This window comes from Nothobranchius furzeri, chromosome 9 (assembly GCF_043380555.1).
Source record: "Nothobranchius furzeri strain GRZ-AD chromosome 9, NfurGRZ-RIMD1, whole genome shotgun sequence".
Lineage (NCBI taxonomy): Eukaryota > Metazoa > Chordata > Actinopteri > Cyprinodontiformes > Nothobranchiidae > Nothobranchius > Nothobranchius furzeri.
Window position 1 is genome coordinate 39,526,724 of NC_091749.1, and position 19,266 is coordinate 39,545,989.

Consider the following 19,266-nt stretch of genomic DNA (forward strand, 5'->3'; position numbering starts at 1 on the left):
TAATCAAATGAATGATTATTATGCTTTGGGTAATCATAATGAACTATAATGAATCAGTATACTTAATTAAATAATGTTTTTGAAGATGTTTAGCGATGACCTTCACACCTGCTCATACAGGTCCAGATCCACAGTAATTCAAAACACATTTGCTCTGACGCACAACAAGTTTGCTTTGGGAAGAGAAGTGGTTTGGGGAAGTTAGTCAGAACGAGAGTGAGAACAGAAGAGAGAGGAAGTGCGGAACGAACGCCACTGGGAAAGAAGCCTGCCGGCTTCTTTTCTCCCCCCACGCTATTTCTGTCAAGCTAGACAGAATAGCTGAAATGCAACCAGCTAACTCAGACTCGTCCCAGAGTCTTTTGGTTTCTGAGTTAATTTAAACTTGAGAAAGCACATCTGCTGAATGCTTCAGCAACGTGTACCGAGGTCAACTCTGGACCGGATCGCTGCACACCTTTGTCTCCTCTGCCAGCCAAGGTGTGACCTGGATAAAACATCCTCCGAGGTCCGGATCTAAACGGGGATCCTAAGTACGGTGAGGAAGAACACGATAGATTGCGTTCTGATGCTGTTTTCTAATAAGAACTAAAGTTTAATTGCAAAACATCATTTTTCACTCAGACACCTTTTCTCTCCCGGAAGCAATCTCAGACACCTGCATGCACGCATTCATAATTCCATCATTCTCAAATCTTAGCACATCCAACACAAGGTTTATTTGTGCAAGCTTAAAATAACAACTGTTAAAGATTGTCCAACAAGGTTGCCAATGCTGATTATTTTTCCTATGATTGTCATTTCAAATTGTTAGTTTAAATTGAAGAATTAAAACTCTTAAAATTTAAACTTGTCTTTTCATTGAACTGAAACACAGACAAGCGGATATGATCGTCAGTTTATCGATGAAAACAACCTTTGAGTCTTCTTATCTCTATAACATTTGGTTGTTAATTTGCTAAAATTAATATTCCAGATTATTATGTAGAATGGTTTATCTTTCATAAAAGAGCCAACAACCATTACGCTACAAATGGAATCCATTATTTTCTATGAGTAGATCCAACCTGGAGGAAAATTTCAGGTGTGTCCCGGAAGCAGAGCAGCGCTGGGCTGCACCACGCCATGCCACTAAACTTATAAGTTAAAGTCCCATCAGTTGTCACACACACTGATGTATGTGTGAAATTTGTTCTCTGTATTTGACCCATCCCCTGGGGGAGCGGTGTGTTAAGTAAAAACTGATGTTATTAGTGAACTAATATTACTGTCTTGACTGGTAAACATCTGGTGGCTTATTAAAACGCAGCTTCATCCTGTTGACAGATACCAGTCTCCACTAGCTCCTACAAGGAGGATTGACCTTGCCTCAGAACCGACCTTTATCGGTAAAACTCCCTTGAGAAAGTCTAGAAATTGCTTTGTTGATTTAGGGTGCACCTGGAGTTTTAGAGTTTGGACTCTCTTCACAGCTTTCCTGCCTGAGAGTCTAAGGAATGTGAAGTGTGTGTGTGTCTTAAAGGGACTTTATGGAGTTTTGAATTTTTATGTTCGCGATTGCCCCCTCAGGCCAAAAGCGTAACGGCAGCTTCAATAGTAGGCTCATGCATGAGGCGCGCATGCTGTACGTGCACACTCCTTAACGAAAATAACACCTGATACAGTCCTGTGTGTGTGTGTGTGTGTGTGTGTGTGTGTGTGTGTGTGTGTGTGTGTGTGTGTGTGTGTGTGTGTGTGTGTGTGTGTGGCCCGGAGGACAGAGGACAGGAGAATGCGCAGCTAATTAATTAAATAATTTGGTTCTGTACCTTTCTCTTCAGCACAGCCGACAAAGGTTTAAGATGGGTCAGTCCTCCTGCATGCTCAGATCATTCCCTTTCCTTGCTTGAAAAATTGTTCCAAAATGAAATTTGAACCCACATCTTTTTTATCTGTGAATGCAATGCCGTTCGGCGAGTCTCAAATAAAAATTTGGGCATCTTACTGTAAAAAAATACACCATTAATGTAAAAAAGAAACTCTAAATAAACTATGTTCCCACCAGGAATCAAACCCAGGTCTTATGCATGGGAGTCAGACATCCTACAAGGTGAGCTACACTCCAGTAGCATTCACAGTCTCTGTAACTTTTATATCCTTGATGACAGCTGAAACAACGTCAATCCAAAGAACGGTTCGAAGCGAAAATGGCTGTTTTGTTGTTAATGTGCAGGAAATATCTAGAAGAAAGTTCTACAGAAAGTAGCTAAGCGTCCTCAGAAATGTAGCTAGGTTCGTCACTAGGCATTAGGAACAGCGACAAAGTCACTGAGTTGGCACTACCTCGCTCTCTGCTGCTAAAGCTACGGATAGCAAATGCTACTGACTATGCCTGAGCGTGAACGCGCATGAAGCAGCCTGCTCGACCCGAGCAACTCTCTTTTTCTGTGATTTTACAGAAAAACAGGCAATCACAGTAAAAATGCCAGGGCTCATTCTGCAGGACCAGGGCATTGCAGGAGAATGTATGAAGAAGAAATTTATTATTTCTAGACATGTTTTGGCTGTCAAACTTCCATAATGCCCCTTTAATCTTTGTGTGTGCTTGTGTGCTAATAAATATTGTCGGAGGACTTCCGGTCCGATGAGAGTGAACTGAGACCCGTTGACTGGTGTGTATCTTTTTCTCTCCACTTTGCAAAGTCTAAATTGTTTGTTTATGATTGGTATAGGTGTTGATCGATTGATTGCTATAACCCCCTGTGCTTTGAACTTTCCCTAAGTTAATCTTGGATTAATAAAATTACCCAACATGGTGAGCTGCAGACACAGCTGCTCTCGAGGACCAATCCAACACCTTAATGCTGAGTGTCAAGCAGGGAGGCATTGGGTCCCATTTGTTCCAAGTTTTTGATACAACCCAACCAGGAATTGAACCCTGATCTCCCAGTTTCAGGGCAGACACTCTACTCCTAGGCCACTGAGCTGGTTCTGTTTTGACACGAGCCACTTTGCATCAATTTCTGCAGTTAACATAGGACTAGACAGGAAATCACACAGAATATCAGTGTAAAATGATCAATAGCTTTCAAAATAAAAGACTATTGCAGAGATGCAATTTCTTATCTATGTAGATTATGCCAATACAGGTCATCTAATTACTTATTTACTCCTAGCACCTTTTGAGAAGTGCATCAAAGTGCTTTTATGACTTTAATTCTGGAAGTGAAGAGGAACAACATTATCAATTGCATCAAACAGTGAAATCAATTATGATTTCCCGTTTCTTCTTCCTGCTTTAATGGCAGATGATAGAAACAACTTGTAACCTTTGAATTAGCAAGGGTTCTTGTGATCTTACGAGTCCACCATTGATGATGAAAAAAGTTTTGTTTTGCTGTTTTGTAGGAAACTTTCTTTAAATTAAAACAAATAAACAAACATGTTTCATGTCACAGGCAGATTACTGACACAATAGCATCTTGCATTAGGAGGAATATAATTTCAAATCCAAACAGTTCCTTTGATAGGACTGTCTATGTGATGGATACCAAATTTAGAGCAAAGGCTGCAAGAGAAAAATCTTAAGGCAGCTGTGATGAATGAGCTGACTTCTGTTTACAACATGTAACCATGCACTGACCTCTTGCCATATCTCCAACCCATTAGCTATCATCCGACTTTGCATTAAAGCTGTTTGTTTGTTTTGCTCGCCTCTCCCCTTTCTTTGCCCCAGATTGCCTGCATCCCTTCAGAAATCACTCCCCTTTCCATTTTCCAATTTCAGCCACTTCCTCAAGAGCGAAGTTTGATGAATGTCGCTCACATTAGGGTGACCTCCGAGATAACCCCTCCCTTCCTTCCCAAGAAAATTCATCAGGCAGAGATGGGCAGCCTCTGGGATGTGTGATTCAGCACTCAAGGTGAGTGTTTGGCACACCGCCCTAAAATGGCCAAATACTGGTGAGGAATGAGAAGGATAGCGATGTGCTGCTCTTGTAGCCCTAGGAATGTGGCAGAGGCTGACAAGAAAACATACCACTACACTGTGCCTAGAGAGTGTTATCAATACTTTATCTGATTAAAGAAAATCACCAAATTACCGTAAAAGTAATTTAATAGAAGAAGCCAAACACTAGTGGGTGACATTTAGACCCTGCAGTTACCAACTTTTACTTGCTCTGAGTATTCGGCCTACTTTACCCAGCCTTCCACTGGATATGTGAGCAACTCGTAATTTACCCGCAATCTCCCTTCCAATCGGGAGCGTTTTAGATGCTAAACAGCAGCGAAAAGCACCTCACAAAATCACGGTAGACACAACACAAGAGTCCTGGGCCATCATTCATTAAACATTCATAGAAATATTCCTATATTCCTTCGTATAATCTAGAATGATCGTTAAAACGATCAAAATCCTGATTTATGAAACATGCGGTGGCCACTCGCACGCATGTTCCTTTGCAAACGTCTGATGATAAATCCCACCTGTGCATACCCAGGTGCTCCTGTCAGTTCACTGTCATTTACATACAGAAGCACCCTCAATTAACCATATTTGGTCATGCAACGTCCTCGGCTCATTCTTCTGCATTCTTCACAGAGAAAAAAAGAAAAACGTATCAACAGTGAGACCAAAGCACTGGCCGCCCAAAAAGAGGAGAGACAAATGAGTTGTAGGGGTTGTAAACACAGTCAGGTCAGAGGAGAGGTCCTGGTCAGAAATAACAAAAGAATTATTCAACATAAAAAAAATAAAACTAAATGTTTAAAAATGTAGAATAAGAGACTGTATCAAGCAATCAATCAATCTTTATTTATATAACGCCTTCCACTGCCTTTGCGGGAGCCCAAGGCGTTGAACATAAAGTACACTAAAAACATACAGAGCAATAAAAAGAAGATAAAAGCAACATATAAAATGTAAAAGGAGCATAAAAACCTAAAACCCAGTCACATAAAAGCCAAACGATAAAAATCAGTCTTCAAACGACTCTAGAAGACCTGCAGTAATGGTGACAGATTAATATCGAGTGGAAGCTCATTCCAGAGAAAAGGAGTCAAGAGAAAGCCTGATCGCCTCTAGACCTGTACCTAGACTGTGGGACAGTCAGTAACTCTAGGTCAGCCAAGCGTAGATGTTCCATTTTGTTGTTATTTACAGTTAACATTTAATGAGTTGTATAATGTTCTGTTTGGAGTATGAAAGTGTGAACTGTTCTCCTCTGGGCTGTCATTCAGTCTGGTTACCTTGACAAACGTATACATGATCAGAGAGCAGAGGATGGTTCTGGGGATTCTCGTAGATGTCAATAATTGAATGTATACTGGAATTGGATTTGTGCGGTTTGTCTGCCCCTCCACAAAATGTTCCAAATCACAGCAAAGCTGCAGAAGGATCTCCAGATGATCAGTGCGCTCACTGTGGATGCCTTCCCTCTAGAGTGCACGCTCTGCCAAATCCTCCAATAACACAGATCAGCCATGATATAATGTCAGATCCCCGTCGTTCACTGGTGCTTTTTATTGGTTTTAGCACCAGTTATGCGACACAGCTGTTTTTCTACTTAAATTATTATTTATTGGGTGAAATGATGTGTGGATGGGGAACGCATGGACTACTGAGACCTTCAGTACTGGGGTTCCCTCGTTCTACCACTAGCACTAGATGCTGTCCGTATACATGGTCTGAGGTTTTCTTATGCTCAGCAACATTTCCACACACAAGTACAGAATGAAGAATACCACATAAAGTGTAAATTAGTTCCTACACGTGACATACGCACAGATCTGTGTACGAGTACGGTTGATAAATGATGCCCTGGCGTTTGGGATTTATTTTCTGTTCTTTTAACCTCAGCTACTAAAGTTTCAGAGGAAATGAAGCACTTTTTTTTTTACTAACTGAGCAACTGAAAATCTACATGCGAGTTTTATTTTGAGTTTCTAGGTGTGTCACACTGCTTTCATGTTTGACTTCCTGTCTGGGCCGATCTGAACTGTGGAGTTTGACGTGGTCTGGAAGGTTAGCACATAAAACATTAGACTCAAAACATAACCAACATGCATCCCTATGCTTCTGGAAGGCTTCCAAACCTTTATGCTTTGTGGCCAGAGGAAACATACCCATTCACTATAACAGAGGCCAAATACTGTGTACTATGATTTGTGGATGTTATGCGATGCATGTGGTTTGGTAGAATACACTGACATTCATGTTTGTCTTCAAAACCAAAGAGACAAGCACCAGCAGCTTTTATTTTCAAAGAAAGCATTTGCAGTTGTCAAACTGTTTAATTAATTAATGTATTTTTTTCCCCTTTGGTTCAGACCTGTAAAATACTATGAAGAATTCTATTTGCTATTTTATGTCATCTGTTTCCAGTTTCTGTGGTTTCTTTCATGAAGAGAACCAACATCTGTGACTTTGTAGTTCATCTTTCTATAAGAGGTACTTGGAACCATAACAGGTAGAAAGAGTGATAGATCCGACACAGATACATGCTCATAACACAGCAGCAATGGGATCAACTACCACTTCATCACTTTAGTGGTTCAATTTCTTCTAAAATCCAATGAATCCATTTATGAGTCCTGGGAGCAATTCAGCAGCTCAGCTGTGATGATTTTATGGTGAACTTCAAGTCCAAGTGGCCAAATTAGTCTGAAAAGGAGCAAAAGGACCAGTGGTGTAGAGAAAAAACTACCAGTTCTGATTTGTGTTTTATAATGCACATATATCATGTTTGCCACCACACACACACAAACACACACACATACACACTCACACACACACACACACACACACACACACACACACACACACACACACACACACACACACACACACACACACACACACACACACACACACACACACACACACACACACATTCAGTTGAAGCATGGCTGAAAAAGCAATGCCTGTCTTTCATTGGTTAGATTTCATAGAATTTGTATTTATTATTACCTTTGACAGATTCAAGTTATTTCTCTGTTGTTGTCTCCATCCTCCAAGCAAGTTTAAAAGCTGTACAAAGGGTTTTTCATCACACCAAAAGCACAGGCAAGATCACTGTTGAACATTTACTATTTATTAAATTACTAATAAAGTAATAATTAGTTTTAAATTGCTATTTTTTTTCATATGAAGGCACATCACAGCAGATGAAATGGTTTATTGAAATTTAAGACATTCTAGACTAGTTTATTTAACCCTCCCACTGTCCTAATGGGTGTGACCCCTCGAGGAAAGTTGACCATTTAGCAGGGTTGATGGTTTATCCCTTGGGTCAATGTGGCAGGGGTGAGTAGTGAGCACCACCTCACCCCTGCCACGTGGACCTCAAGGGATAAACCATCAATCCTGCTCTATGGTCAACTTTCCTTGCGGGGTCACCCGTAAAGACAGTGGGAGTGTTAATGTATCTCAGTGGTTCCCATTGTAAATAGTGGATTTTTCTTGTCCAACACTGAGGTCATCTTCTCTGTGTTTGAGCCTATGAAGTTGACTTTAGACATCACAACAACATGAGTTTTAATGTTTCATATGTTTCTGGCTTTAAACTATAACACAATCAGAACATACCATTCTGAAATAAATTGTATAGCTTTTTAAATATTATGGGCAACATGACCTTGTCTTCCAGTTGTACTAAAAGAAACTTCTGTGCTTATTTTTCTTTACCCAGAATGTCTTTCAAGTCCTACATCATGTTTTAGAAACCATATATTGTTCCAGAACAGCATAGGCAAAAGTAGGTGCACAATTTCTCAGAATAACAGATCTTCCTGTTCCATTTATTTTGCTTATGAACTGTATACTTCAAAAGAGGTTTCCTTGTGGTGCTATTCAGAGATGAGCACAGGTCAATTTCAATGAGTTTGTACAGTTCAATATCTGCGAGCTAGTTCAAGTCAAATCGTCAGATTCAATTATCTCATCAACAATCAAATTCAGATAAAAATAGTTCACGAAACACAATTTGACTAATTTTTCCAGCAGTTTTCCTGTGCGCAGGCTGAAAGTTCTCCCCATTCTTCTGTAGCTGTTTTAAGTATACTGGTTATACTGGCCTAAACACAATATGTTAAATTCTATTCCAGAACAGTCTCTGGCAAGGCTCAGAAGGTCAAACTGTGTTTGCAAAAAATAAAAATAAATAATAATAATTTAAATTTAACAGCAATATCTGCTATTTTGAGTCATTTTATATGGAATTACATGCTTTGGGATTAAGCAGCACCTATAGCAGAAAGTAAAATGTTGTGGTCTAACAGAAATAGCATTTAATTCCTTATTATATGTAGTTCACAGTGTTGTGAACTTGGCAGAGGACCATAAGGGCACCAGAGCACAGTAGGTGGTAGTAAACAGTCTTTATTAGCCTGAAGCTAAGAGGAGATCTTACCGGAGTGGAGTTCAGATAAAAGCAGAGTCCAGAGGTGGGTCGGAACCAGAAAGAAACAAAGCAGCTTCGAGGAGCAGGTGAGAGATGTGGTTGAGGACAGACGTGGAGCGAAACCAGGCTGGTACGAAGCAGATGCAAGGAGAAGGCGAGCGACGTGGTCGAGAACAGGCGTTTATCAGAGCCAGGCTGAGACGAAGCAAATAGTTCTTGGCGAGGGTCAGGCACGAAACGAGGTCAGTAGATGATGATCAGGGAGGATGAAAAGGCTGGAAGATCTACTAGCAGGCACGTTCAATAATCACGCAGAGTGCTGGTGGTTGACTGTGGAATAGCTGGTGAGGCAGGTGTGTGGCATGAGCTTGATGAGGGGACCAGGTGTGGTGCAGGAAGGCTGATGATGTGGATAGTGGTAGCTTGGAGGAGAGGCTCACCTGGATGCCCAAATGGGCACAGAATGATTTCCAGAATCTGGAAACAAACTGTGGACCCCTATCAGACAAAATGTCCTGGGGCAGGCCGTGAAGGCGAAAGATCTTGCGAGCCAGGACGTCGGCCATGTGAGAGGCGGTAGGAAGCTTTCTGGGGGTCCCAGGTGGACCATCTTCGAAAAGCGATCGACGACTGTGAGGATGACTCTGTTAGTGTTGGATGGAGGCAGGCCAGTGATGAAATCCATACTGATGTGGGACCATGGTTGATGTGGGATGGGTAGAGGATGGAGAAGACCGGCAGGGGGTCGATGAGATGACTTGGCCCTGGCGCAGATGGAGCAGGCTTTAACAAAGTCCTGAGGGTCCTTAGAGAACGTGGACCACCAAAATCTGCTCTTGACCAGGTTGATGGTGTAGTGGAATATAGTTGGTATATTCTTACACTTTTATTAAGGTTCAGAGATATCACTGATTCAAACCTGAGCTGGATCATTAATCTTTGGACCGGGCCCTTAGAATCAGAAGAGGTTGTTTTTACCACAGGGAATTTTAGTCAAACACCTTGTATTGAGTTAGAGACAAGAAGAGGGAGAGATGGGACGTTTAAGAATATTTATTTTGTAATTATTTGAAACAATCTCCAGGACTAACTCTCTAATGATGGATGCAGATGAATGTAATTGCTGAAGTGTTGGTGTGTGTGTGTGTCAGTTCAGAACCTCCATCTGGTGGAAGCGAGTCTGAGTGCGAGGTGTTGTTTGCCCTAACTGACTTCGATGGACTTCAGGAGGAAGACATGAGACGCAATCTATGCCGAACTACGTACCGTGCAGAGACTTCCGTGTTAGATCCGGATGCCAGGGTCCTCGGACCCTCCTTGTGCTGGAACTGGTGAAACAGCGTCGGCAGCACGACAAACCAGTCTGTGGATAGTATCCCGGTACAACGGCAGGTTTCAGCATCACGTAGAGACCCCCCTTTATTGGGTCATAGAGTTCAGCTTTTATTCTGAAGGAACCGTTGTCTTGTTGATAAAACAGAGTTTTCCAGCTTGACAGTTCTCAGCTTAAAAGTAGAAAATACAGCTGGCCAGTCTGTACTTCACTTAGCGATGATGGACATCAGATTGATTTGAGAGCTGGTTGAACTCACGTTGGAACTACGTTGAAACTTGATGGAACTGCGATGGAACTGAATTAAAATGGCGTTGTTCTGTTTTATTAAGCTTAGATGTTTATGATTCTTAGCGAATCGGAGTGGACAGATTAACTAAGCACCACAGAACTCTGCCACGCAACAGAAAGGAAGTTCTGATTGGATGAGTGAGCAATGTGTCATGTGTTTACCTTCTGTGGATCAGGATGTCTAGCTCAGTTAGCCCAAGTCCTGTTATTCATTAAACACATAAATCATAACACTGTGATTTCACAGATCGGTCGCCTGATTATTATTGACCAACAGTTGTTTTGATTAGCTTTATTAGAAATAAAGTTATTTGATTAACTAATGAAAAGCATTCTTCGTCCTTCTTCTGTCTTCTTTGCAGGAATGTAAACACCAAAAGCAGGCGCACGACCATGGCAACTTATGCACACTGTCACTGTGTCAAAGGGCAGCTGTTAAGGGCAGAAATGGCATATTCATAACGCTACAATGGTATGAGTGATACCTGGGTGACAGAACAAGCGAGAGCAGTGGCAAAACGAGAGTACCTCAGTCCTCGTGTGGTCAGGGACGTAGAGACGATACGTCGGGCACTGAGAGGGGGCCGAGTATAGATGTTTAGTCTCCTGCAGTTTATCTTCCAGTGCAAAGCGGGAAGCACCCAGCAGGACCCTCTGGGAAGCGTGACCTTGGAGGACTGTGTTTCCATGATGCCTGGCAGGGCGTCAGGTTTGGTGTTCTTGGAACCAGGTCTGTAGGACAGGGTGAAATTAAAATGAATGAAAAACAGGGCCCACCTGACTTGTCGAGGATTGAGGCGCTTGGCAGTTGGCAGGTATTCCAGGTTCTTGTGGTCGGTCCAGATGAGGAAGGGGTGATGGCTCCTTCCAACCAGTGCCTCCATTCTTCTAGGGCGAGCTTAACTACAAGCAGTTCTCGGTTACCCAAATCATAATTCTTCTCAGCTGGTGAGAGGGTCTTGGAGAAGAAAGCACAAGGATGGATCTTGTTGTCACCTCTGCGTTGACTCAGAATGAACAACTCCCGATGCATCCACCTCCATGATGAACTGACGTGAGGAGTCAGGTGAGTGGAGCAGTGGTAAACCAATTCTTGAGTTGGAGGAAGGCTTGGTTAGCAGCATGATTCCATGTAAAACTGGTCTTGCTTGAAGTGAGGGCATGAAGGGGTGTGGCTATCTTGCTGTAGTCCTTGATGAAGTGTCAGTAAAAGTTGGCAAATCCAAGAAAGCGTTGTAGCTGTTTCTTGTCAGTGGGAGAGAGCCCGTCTGTGACAGCTTCCAACTTGGCAGGATCCATGGAAACTTAGTCAGAGGCGAGGATGAATCCAAGAAAGGATACACTGGGTGTGTCCAAATCCACAGGAAGGATGCTTGTAAGAGTGCATTTTAAGGTCGATGACGTCACAGCGCAGCGACGAGTACTGTCCGAATTCCAAGAATACTCATTCTCGTGTCCTCAAATGCGTCTTCGCTCCACCCACATTTCGAGGATGGGTCTGTTGTATCCTCACAGAGCAAGGCTATCCCAGCATGCTTTGCGCGCCAGCTGTGGATTTTCAACAGGAAGAGAAAATGGGGAGAGCTACGAAGTTTTAAACGTAAGTTTGTTAAAAACTAGCCGTAGAAACCTAAAAAGCTTAAAGCAGTTCAGTTTAGACATTTTTCGTTTGTATATTTGTTTTTTAAATTACATTTTAGGCTTAAATCAGCCAGAACAGGTCCCAGTTATTCCCGTGTGTGTGTGTGTGTGTGTGTGTGTGTGTGTGTGTGTGTGTGTGTGTGTGGCAAATTAAACTTGTCATTTGTTTTAAGGACAACGGAGCAAAGAAGCGTTTTTATTAAGCTTAGAGGTGAAGAGTGAAGCTGTTTACACACAACCACAGAAGTTCTTCTGTGAAAAGTAGTTTGACATTCAGGGATTTACACAGCTGACACGTTATAATGAAGTAAAAAGTTTGTGTGAAGAATATAATTTTTATCTTTTCATGTGGATAAATGTAAAAATGTGTTTATTGCCTTTTTGTCACCTGTGGTCTCTGATTTTCTCTGTAGGACTGCAGGTGTCCAGGGTCAGGAGAGGCTTTACCTGTTGGTCCTTCTGGGAGAAAGGCCTTCTACTGTCATCATGTTAATGTTATTTAGCTGTTTGATATATGAACACTTTTATTAAAACAAACACTAATAACTTTCTGGTCATTGATTTTATCACCAGTTTTATTATTACAGATTTTTTTGAACATGTTACATGAACAGAAAATGAAAAGATGGTAAGGAGACAAGATTATTTATAATAGGTTAAACTTATTTACAGATCAAAACCAGTATGGACCAGTTATGTACGGTTAAAGCAGGATTAACCTGACTGACTCTTCCTGGATCATTTATTTAAACTGAGCGAGCAGGAAGTCTTTAACAGTGCAGCTGGATCTGCTGCAGGAGGATCCAGACGTGGATGGAGGGCTGGAACAGACCTGTGGCTGGAAGTTTCTGGTCAGAGGAAAATCTTACAGGACGGTCTGCAGAGAGAGCTTTGGGACGCTTCCTCTCACTGTCCACTCCATCGTCCATCTACAGGGACTGCTGGGCTGGCTCAGACGACGGCTGTTACATCTCTGTGAATGACTTGCCTGTTAACAATAGTGGTGGTCTGCTGGTACCTCCTCCATGACAGAGCACCACTGACCTCCTCCACACACATCTTCCTCACGCTCATCCTCCAGACCCACATCTTCACTGCCAATGCAGATGTGCAGCACAGTGCATGCTGACCTGTAATAAATTTAAAAAAGCTTTTTTTAATTGAAAAATGTAAAACAAAAAATATAGCTTGCAATAGACTGGTTCTGATCAGTTTAAAGAAAAGCAGCAGGGAAAACTACAGAGAATTTACATTTTTAAGACAGATCTAATCATTATTAGGCTTAAGTTGAGTAAACAAATGCACATTGAAAACACTTCAATGCTGTTTTATTAAAAAGCCTGTTTTTTGAAAATGCTTTACCCTCATTTGATGCAAAATGTGTTCTAAGGTCCAATTTACATTGGAAAACATCCTACTGCATTCAACATTTATAATGCATTTGTCGTCGTCGTCGTCGTCTTCCTCCACTTATACGGGTCCGGGTCGTGGGGGCAGCATCCCAACTAGGGTGCTTCAGACCGTCCTCTTCTCGGCCACCTCCACCAGCTCCTCCGGCAGGACCCCAAGGCATTCCCGAGCCAGATTGGAGATGTAACCTCTCCAACGTGTCCTGGGTCGACCCGGTGGCCTCCTGCCGGCAGGACATGCCCGAAACACCTCCTCGGGGAGGCGTCCAGGAGGCATGCTAACCAGATGCCCAAACCACCTCAACTGGCTCCTTTCCATCTGGAGGAGCAGCGGTTCTACTCTGAGTCCCTCCCGAATGTCCGAGCTCCTCACCCTATCTCTAAGGCCAGAGGTGGAAAGTAACGAATTACATTTACTCACGTTACTGTAATTGAGTAGCTTTTTTGTAAATTTATACTTTTTAAGTCGTTTTTAAAATCTGTACTTTTACTTTTACTTGAGTAAGTTTTTAAAAAAGAATTGTAATTCGCTACATTTTAAATAATATCCGTTACTGAGTAAAAATAAATTGTAGGCTTAATAAATTAAAAATATTACGTGTAGCAGCGTCGGAACAGAAAGAGACACCTGCATGAGCGCCACTTCTAAACCGGGGGGGTGGGGGGTTGGGGGGGTGCTACACGCTTTATGATGAGGACAAACAGCCATTTTTACCGCAGTTTTGCTCAAAAACAAAAGTTCTGTGATCCACTCGCTGTTTACCTCCTCTCTCCCTCCTCTCCTGTGGGTTGGAACCCGCACCTTCGCGAACCGGTGTGACGTCATCAGAATTCTGCTCTGTTCAGCAACCAGACTCGGTTCCGTGTTTGAAATGTGTTTCCAAACCGCGCACGGAAGCGGCAAAATTACGTTTAGCGCTCCTAAGAAGCGGATTCTCAGCGCTCTGCTCATAAAACAGAAGACCTGCAGGCCTCTGTGAGTTAATCCTGATACTGTTCAGGTGTAAACATTGTGCTCCATCCCTGTGTTTGAACTCGGAAGATGCTCCTTGATGCCACAGATATGTGATGATTTAGCTTGTTTCTTTATTTTACTCCAGAATAAGAGATTAAATTATTACAAAAGCAGTTCAGTGTAGTTAAATTAGTCATTCCAATGATTCTAACACACTGCAGTGTGTGTGTGTGTGTGTGTGTGTGTGTGTGTGTGTGTGTGTGTGTGTGTGTGTGTGTAGGACTGCATAAGACAGCATGGCTTCATCAAATCCATGCATCCTATATCTTGGCTGAAGTAATGGCTCAGGAAAATAACTTGTATTTAATAAACAATGATGTCTCTGCAGTGTTTATGATAATGTTTTATCTTATCTTGGACCTATTTTTGGTCTGGGAGGTGTAACTTATCATGATACAAGCTTTTAAAACATGTTAAAGTGTTACAAGAGGAGATAAATGCATGAATTTGAAGTTCATGTTTGGAGACCAACCTTCACAGTTTGGAGGATCACGCCGGTGAGGAGACACCATTAGTTCTAGTAACACCTGGGCTCCCACGGCCTGTTCTGACAGGATGGACGTTACGGGACCCTTAAGGATTCCAGTTGGATGATTGGAGGATTATTTAGTAGGACTGGAATGAACAAACTGATTTCAGTGGTGAAGGCTCGGCATTAAAATTGTAGAAATGCAAAATAACTACACTTTATTATCTATATAAACATGTACTGGGTCCAGTTTTTTATTTTATTAAGGACTTTTGTCATAAATCATTACAGAAAATCCAAATTCTCTCCTCCAGACAGTGAAGAACTGTGTTTCGCATATGTCACTCCAGCACGTAAAACAAGCTAGCTGCTGATGCTAATATTGTGAATCACTGTTATTTGTTTACTTTGATGCTCCTAATTATTACATAAAATTGCGTTTACAACTGCAGCAAAAGGTCTGAGCCATGTGTCTGTGTCCTACACGCATTTTTAAATAACAGGTCTGATCTAAAATAATAACTTACATCTTTAAATCCATCTAGAACCGCACCGCTACTTCTGGACTCCAGACGAGTCCCGTTAGCATGACTGCAGCAATACTAACCGTGTTCGCTCCGGTAAGGAAAGAACAAGTTCTTTGGGAAAGCTACGACACACACACGCATGTACGCACGCACGCACGCACACACACACACACACACACACACACACACACACACACACACACACACACACACACACACACACACACACACACACACACACTTACACACACACAGAGATAGAATCTAAAAGATGATGTCTATATTTCAACATTAGAACCTCCATTACATCCTGGATTAGTGCAAACAACGAATTGAGCTAAGGAGTTACTCCAACATCAGGAATATTTATTCTGGTAAATTGTAGGTTCATTATTTTCCAGAGTTATGTCAATAAATACACACAGCAGTAAAACTGTAGATTACTGAACTATATTGGGACACATGATGGAGCTAAGACCAGCTGAAAACTTGTCAGCTTAGAGCTCCCAGTGGAGCACAGAAATGAAATATTTAAGAAAAGTAAACAAACTGTACCGATTTTGGTTCTGAAGATGAACAGAACCCTCCTCTATGTCCAAATCAGGTAGCAGGTCTTCTGAGTCAAACGGTCTAAAACATGTCTGTACCTTTGGTAGTGATATCCAGCTGGCGGGGTCGAAGTTCGGTTGAACTTCTCCAGTAATCTAACATCCGTTCTCGTCGCCGTATCCCAGAGAAAAAAAACAAATCTGATGGACTAGTAGAGGCTTCAGAAGCTACATCTGATTGATGACACATTGTTCTCTGTTATAACGCTAACGAAGAAACAGCGGAGTCAGGCGTTGTTTACTACAGCTGTTTCAGCAGAGCTCCATGTGAAACGTCAACTGCTGCCCAGGGCTTAGACCGGAAGTTGGTTTCTGTTTTTCCTGCGCCAGTCACAAACATCAGATTTTCTTACAATTCCAGCCGTCAAAATCCAAAAACCTTTTTCATCTGAGATTTTAATACACATTTACACATGCTGTTCAAACAAATTTTGCCTCTGGCCGATATCTATAAATGAGTGAGTGAACCCACTACCAAAGATGAACTCTGCTAACTTTAAAAATCAGCTGCTCTAAATAAGCATTCAGGGAAAAGTCATGGGCCTGTGACTATAACCTAATTTATGTTACTAGTTTGCAGTGTAACTGCCTTTGTGACGCCTCAAAAGGCATTTATGTCATTTATATTGTATGTTTCATTTAAAGTTATCCATTTATATGCTTTTAAGTTACAAAGAACAGTGAAGAGGTTAAAAATGTTAAATGGGAAGATTTTATTTTGAAGGTGAACTTATTAATGACCTCACTTCCTGCTGGGTTACATGCATTGGTTGATTTCCTGTTTACTTCCTCTTCTTGGCTGCTCTGAGAGTGAGAGTGTCATGCGGTCATGCTCTGAGGCTTATCCACAGCCATCCACTTGGGAATATTGTTCAGGCAACGCCGTAAGTGTTTAAACTCCATGATGAAGATGTTAAAAAAGCATAAATGGCTGTAGTTGTTAAAAAACAGAACTATTTTATTTGTATTTCACAATGATTGATTTGTACATGTTAAAAGAGGTATTTGTTTGATGGTCATTTTCTTTGCTCAGGCTAATACAATTATGTAAAGTCATATTTTGAGTTAGTTTGTGAGGCAATATTTATGTAAACATGATCATTTATTCTATTCTGTATTTCTTTTCAATTACAGTTTTCACCGCTTGTCAAATGAAGGTTCTAAGAGTAAAAAGTCAACTCTACTCTGACTCCTGTATTGTTTGACAAAGGTTTAGCTTGGTGTTTACTCAGAGTTGCTACACTCTGCAACAGGACACTACAGTGAAAAGGCGCACTCAATGTTTCTACGTGGTCGAGATGGCAGCCAGCAACAAGTCATCGGTATCAAATACCAGGAGCAACGTGACATCAGCATCATCAGTGAGTGCAGCCCGTGCCAGAGCTAAAGCAGAAGCTGCTAAGGTACGAGCATCGTATGCTAGTCAGGAGGCTAAATTAAAGCTGGAAAAGGCTGCTAGAGAAGCAGAACGGCTAACTAGAGAAGCTCAAAATCAGTTGGAAGCCACTAGAATTGATACAGAGCTGGAAGTGCTGACATTAAATCGTGAAGCAGACGCAGCTGTCGCTGAAGCACAAGTGTTGGAAGATGTAGCAGAAATGCATGGAAATGTGGAAAATGTGAAATCCGAGTCAGAAGAGAGGCTTAGATTGCAACGCATCAGTGACTATGTTCACTCTCAAGATCACAACCAGTCTCCCTTTGAACCGGTATCTGTCCAACCTGAATCGCAAAACAGTTTCAGAACATGGCTTCCACCTGCAAGCTTAGCAGAATTCCAGTATAGCAAGAGCAAGCCTAATCCTGAAATGGGTGATGGGACACATCCACCTTCAAAAAACCTGTCTAAACTGACCAGAGCTGAGTCAAAGACTGAAATCGAAAGGACAGACCCTCGCACATATACAGGTGCTGAGTCCCAAACACCCAGGAAAATTCTTCCAGTGAACGTGTCACAACCACCAGACCCGCTGGCACAGTATATGGCGCGACGTGATCTTGTTGCCTCAGGACTGTACCAATTTGACGATAAGCCAGAGAATTATCGTGCATGGCGGTCCTCATTCATTAATGCTGTGGCTGAAGTTCAACTTACAGAAACACAAGAATTAGACCTCATGACCAAATGGTTAGGGAAAGAGTCTGGCCAACAAATAAGGTGCATACGTTCAGTGTACGTGAACAATGCAAGTTTGTCTCTCCACAAGGCATGGGAGAGGTTGAATGACTGCTATGGTGCCCCTGAGATAATTGAGCAGTCATTGTTCCAGAGACTCGACAGTTTTCCTAAAATTACGGCCAAGGATCACGTCAGATTACGTGAACTTGGAGATTTGCTCACGGAGATACAAGGCGCCAAGGAGGATGGATTTCTCACCGGGCTGACGTATCTAGACACCTCAAGAGGTATTGGACCCATAGTAGACAAGCTTCCATATGGGCTCCAAGAGAAGTGGGTGTCATCTGGGTCGGGTTTCAAAGAGGAGAACAACGGTCGCTTCCCTCCATTTAGTTACTTTTGTGACTTTGTGTGTCATGAGGCAAAGAAACGAAATGACCCTAGCTTTATTCGGCAAGGCAACGATGCAAACTCCACGAAACCCGAAAGATTACCAGTAAAGAGCTTTAACACCACCAAGTCTATCACAGTCCACAAAACAGATGTTTCTACATTCAACAATGACCCTAGTCAGAACTGCCCGTTGCACAACAAACCTCATCCGCTTAAAAAATGTAGGACATTTAGAAACAAGCCCATTGAGGATAGGAAGGCCTTTCTAAAACAGAAAGGAGTATGCTTCAAGTGTTGTTCTTCAACTTCACATGTTGCTAAAGACTGCAACTCTTCCGTGAAATGCTTAGTTTGTGAAAGTATCCATCATGATACAGCCATGCACCCTGGCTCACAACCTCAATTTACTAAAGCTCCTCCACCGCCACAAGAGAACGGCGGGGAGAGAGAAGATCATTCTGGTGTGGCCGATGTTACAACCAGCTGTACAGAGGTTTGTGGCCCTGGCCAGTGGGGTCGTTCTTGTTCTAAGATCTGCCTTGCAAAGGTCTACCCCAAACGTTCAAAACAGAAAGCAATTAAAGCTTATGTAATCCTGGATGACCAGAGCAATCGCTCTTTAGCCAGGCCAGAGTTCTTTGAGCTGTTTGGTGTTGAGAACAAACCACTCTTATACCATCTCAGAACATGCTCCGGCATCATCGAAACTTACGGCAGGAAGGCAGAAGGGTTCCAGATAGAGTCATTGGATGGCAAAGTTCTCATACCTCTTCCAGCACTCCTCGAGTGTTCTGAAATCCCAACACCAGGTGCAGCTTTGCATCAGCCACATCTCCACCATATAGCCAAGTACATTCCCGATATGGACCCAGAAGCAGAGATACTCCTGCTCCTCGTATGAGACGTGCTCAGAGCACACAAGGTCAGGCAGCAAGTTAATGGGCCACATAACGCTCCCTTTGCACAACGTCTCGATCTGGGCTGGGTGGTGATAGGGGAGGTGTGTCTAGGTAACGTGCATAAGCCAAAGGTTGTCACATTCAAGACCCATGTGCTAGACAGTGGTCGCCATTCCATATT

At 42.3% G+C, this 19,266-nt stretch overlaps 1 protein-coding gene and 1 long non-coding RNA gene across 3 annotated transcripts in view; both read left to right on the top strand.

Moving 5' to 3' along the window:
• The first annotated feature begins 209 nt into the window (after positions 1 to 209).
• LOC129153192 (uncharacterized) overlaps positions 210 to 19,266 on the top strand; it is a 170,452-nt gene continuing 151,395 nt past the window's right edge. The window contains exons 1-2 of one of the 2 annotated variants that reach the window (XR_011521597.1): positions 210 to 538; positions 3,767 to 3,902. This is a non-coding gene — a long non-coding RNA (uncharacterized lncRNA). The remainder of the gene's footprint in view (positions 539 to 3,766; positions 3,903 to 19,266) is intronic. The other variant, XR_011521598.1, reaches the window with a different exon arrangement.
• LOC129160752 (uncharacterized) lies at positions 15,332 to 19,088 on the top strand. Its single transcript, XM_070554833.1, has 2 exons — positions 15,332 to 16,558; positions 16,809 to 19,088. The coding sequence occupies exon 2, from the start codon at positions 16,973 to 16,975 to the stop codon at positions 19,085 to 19,087; it is 2,115 nt and encodes a 704-aa protein (XP_070410934.1). The 5' UTR covers positions 15,332 to 16,558; positions 16,809 to 16,972; the 3' UTR covers position 19,088.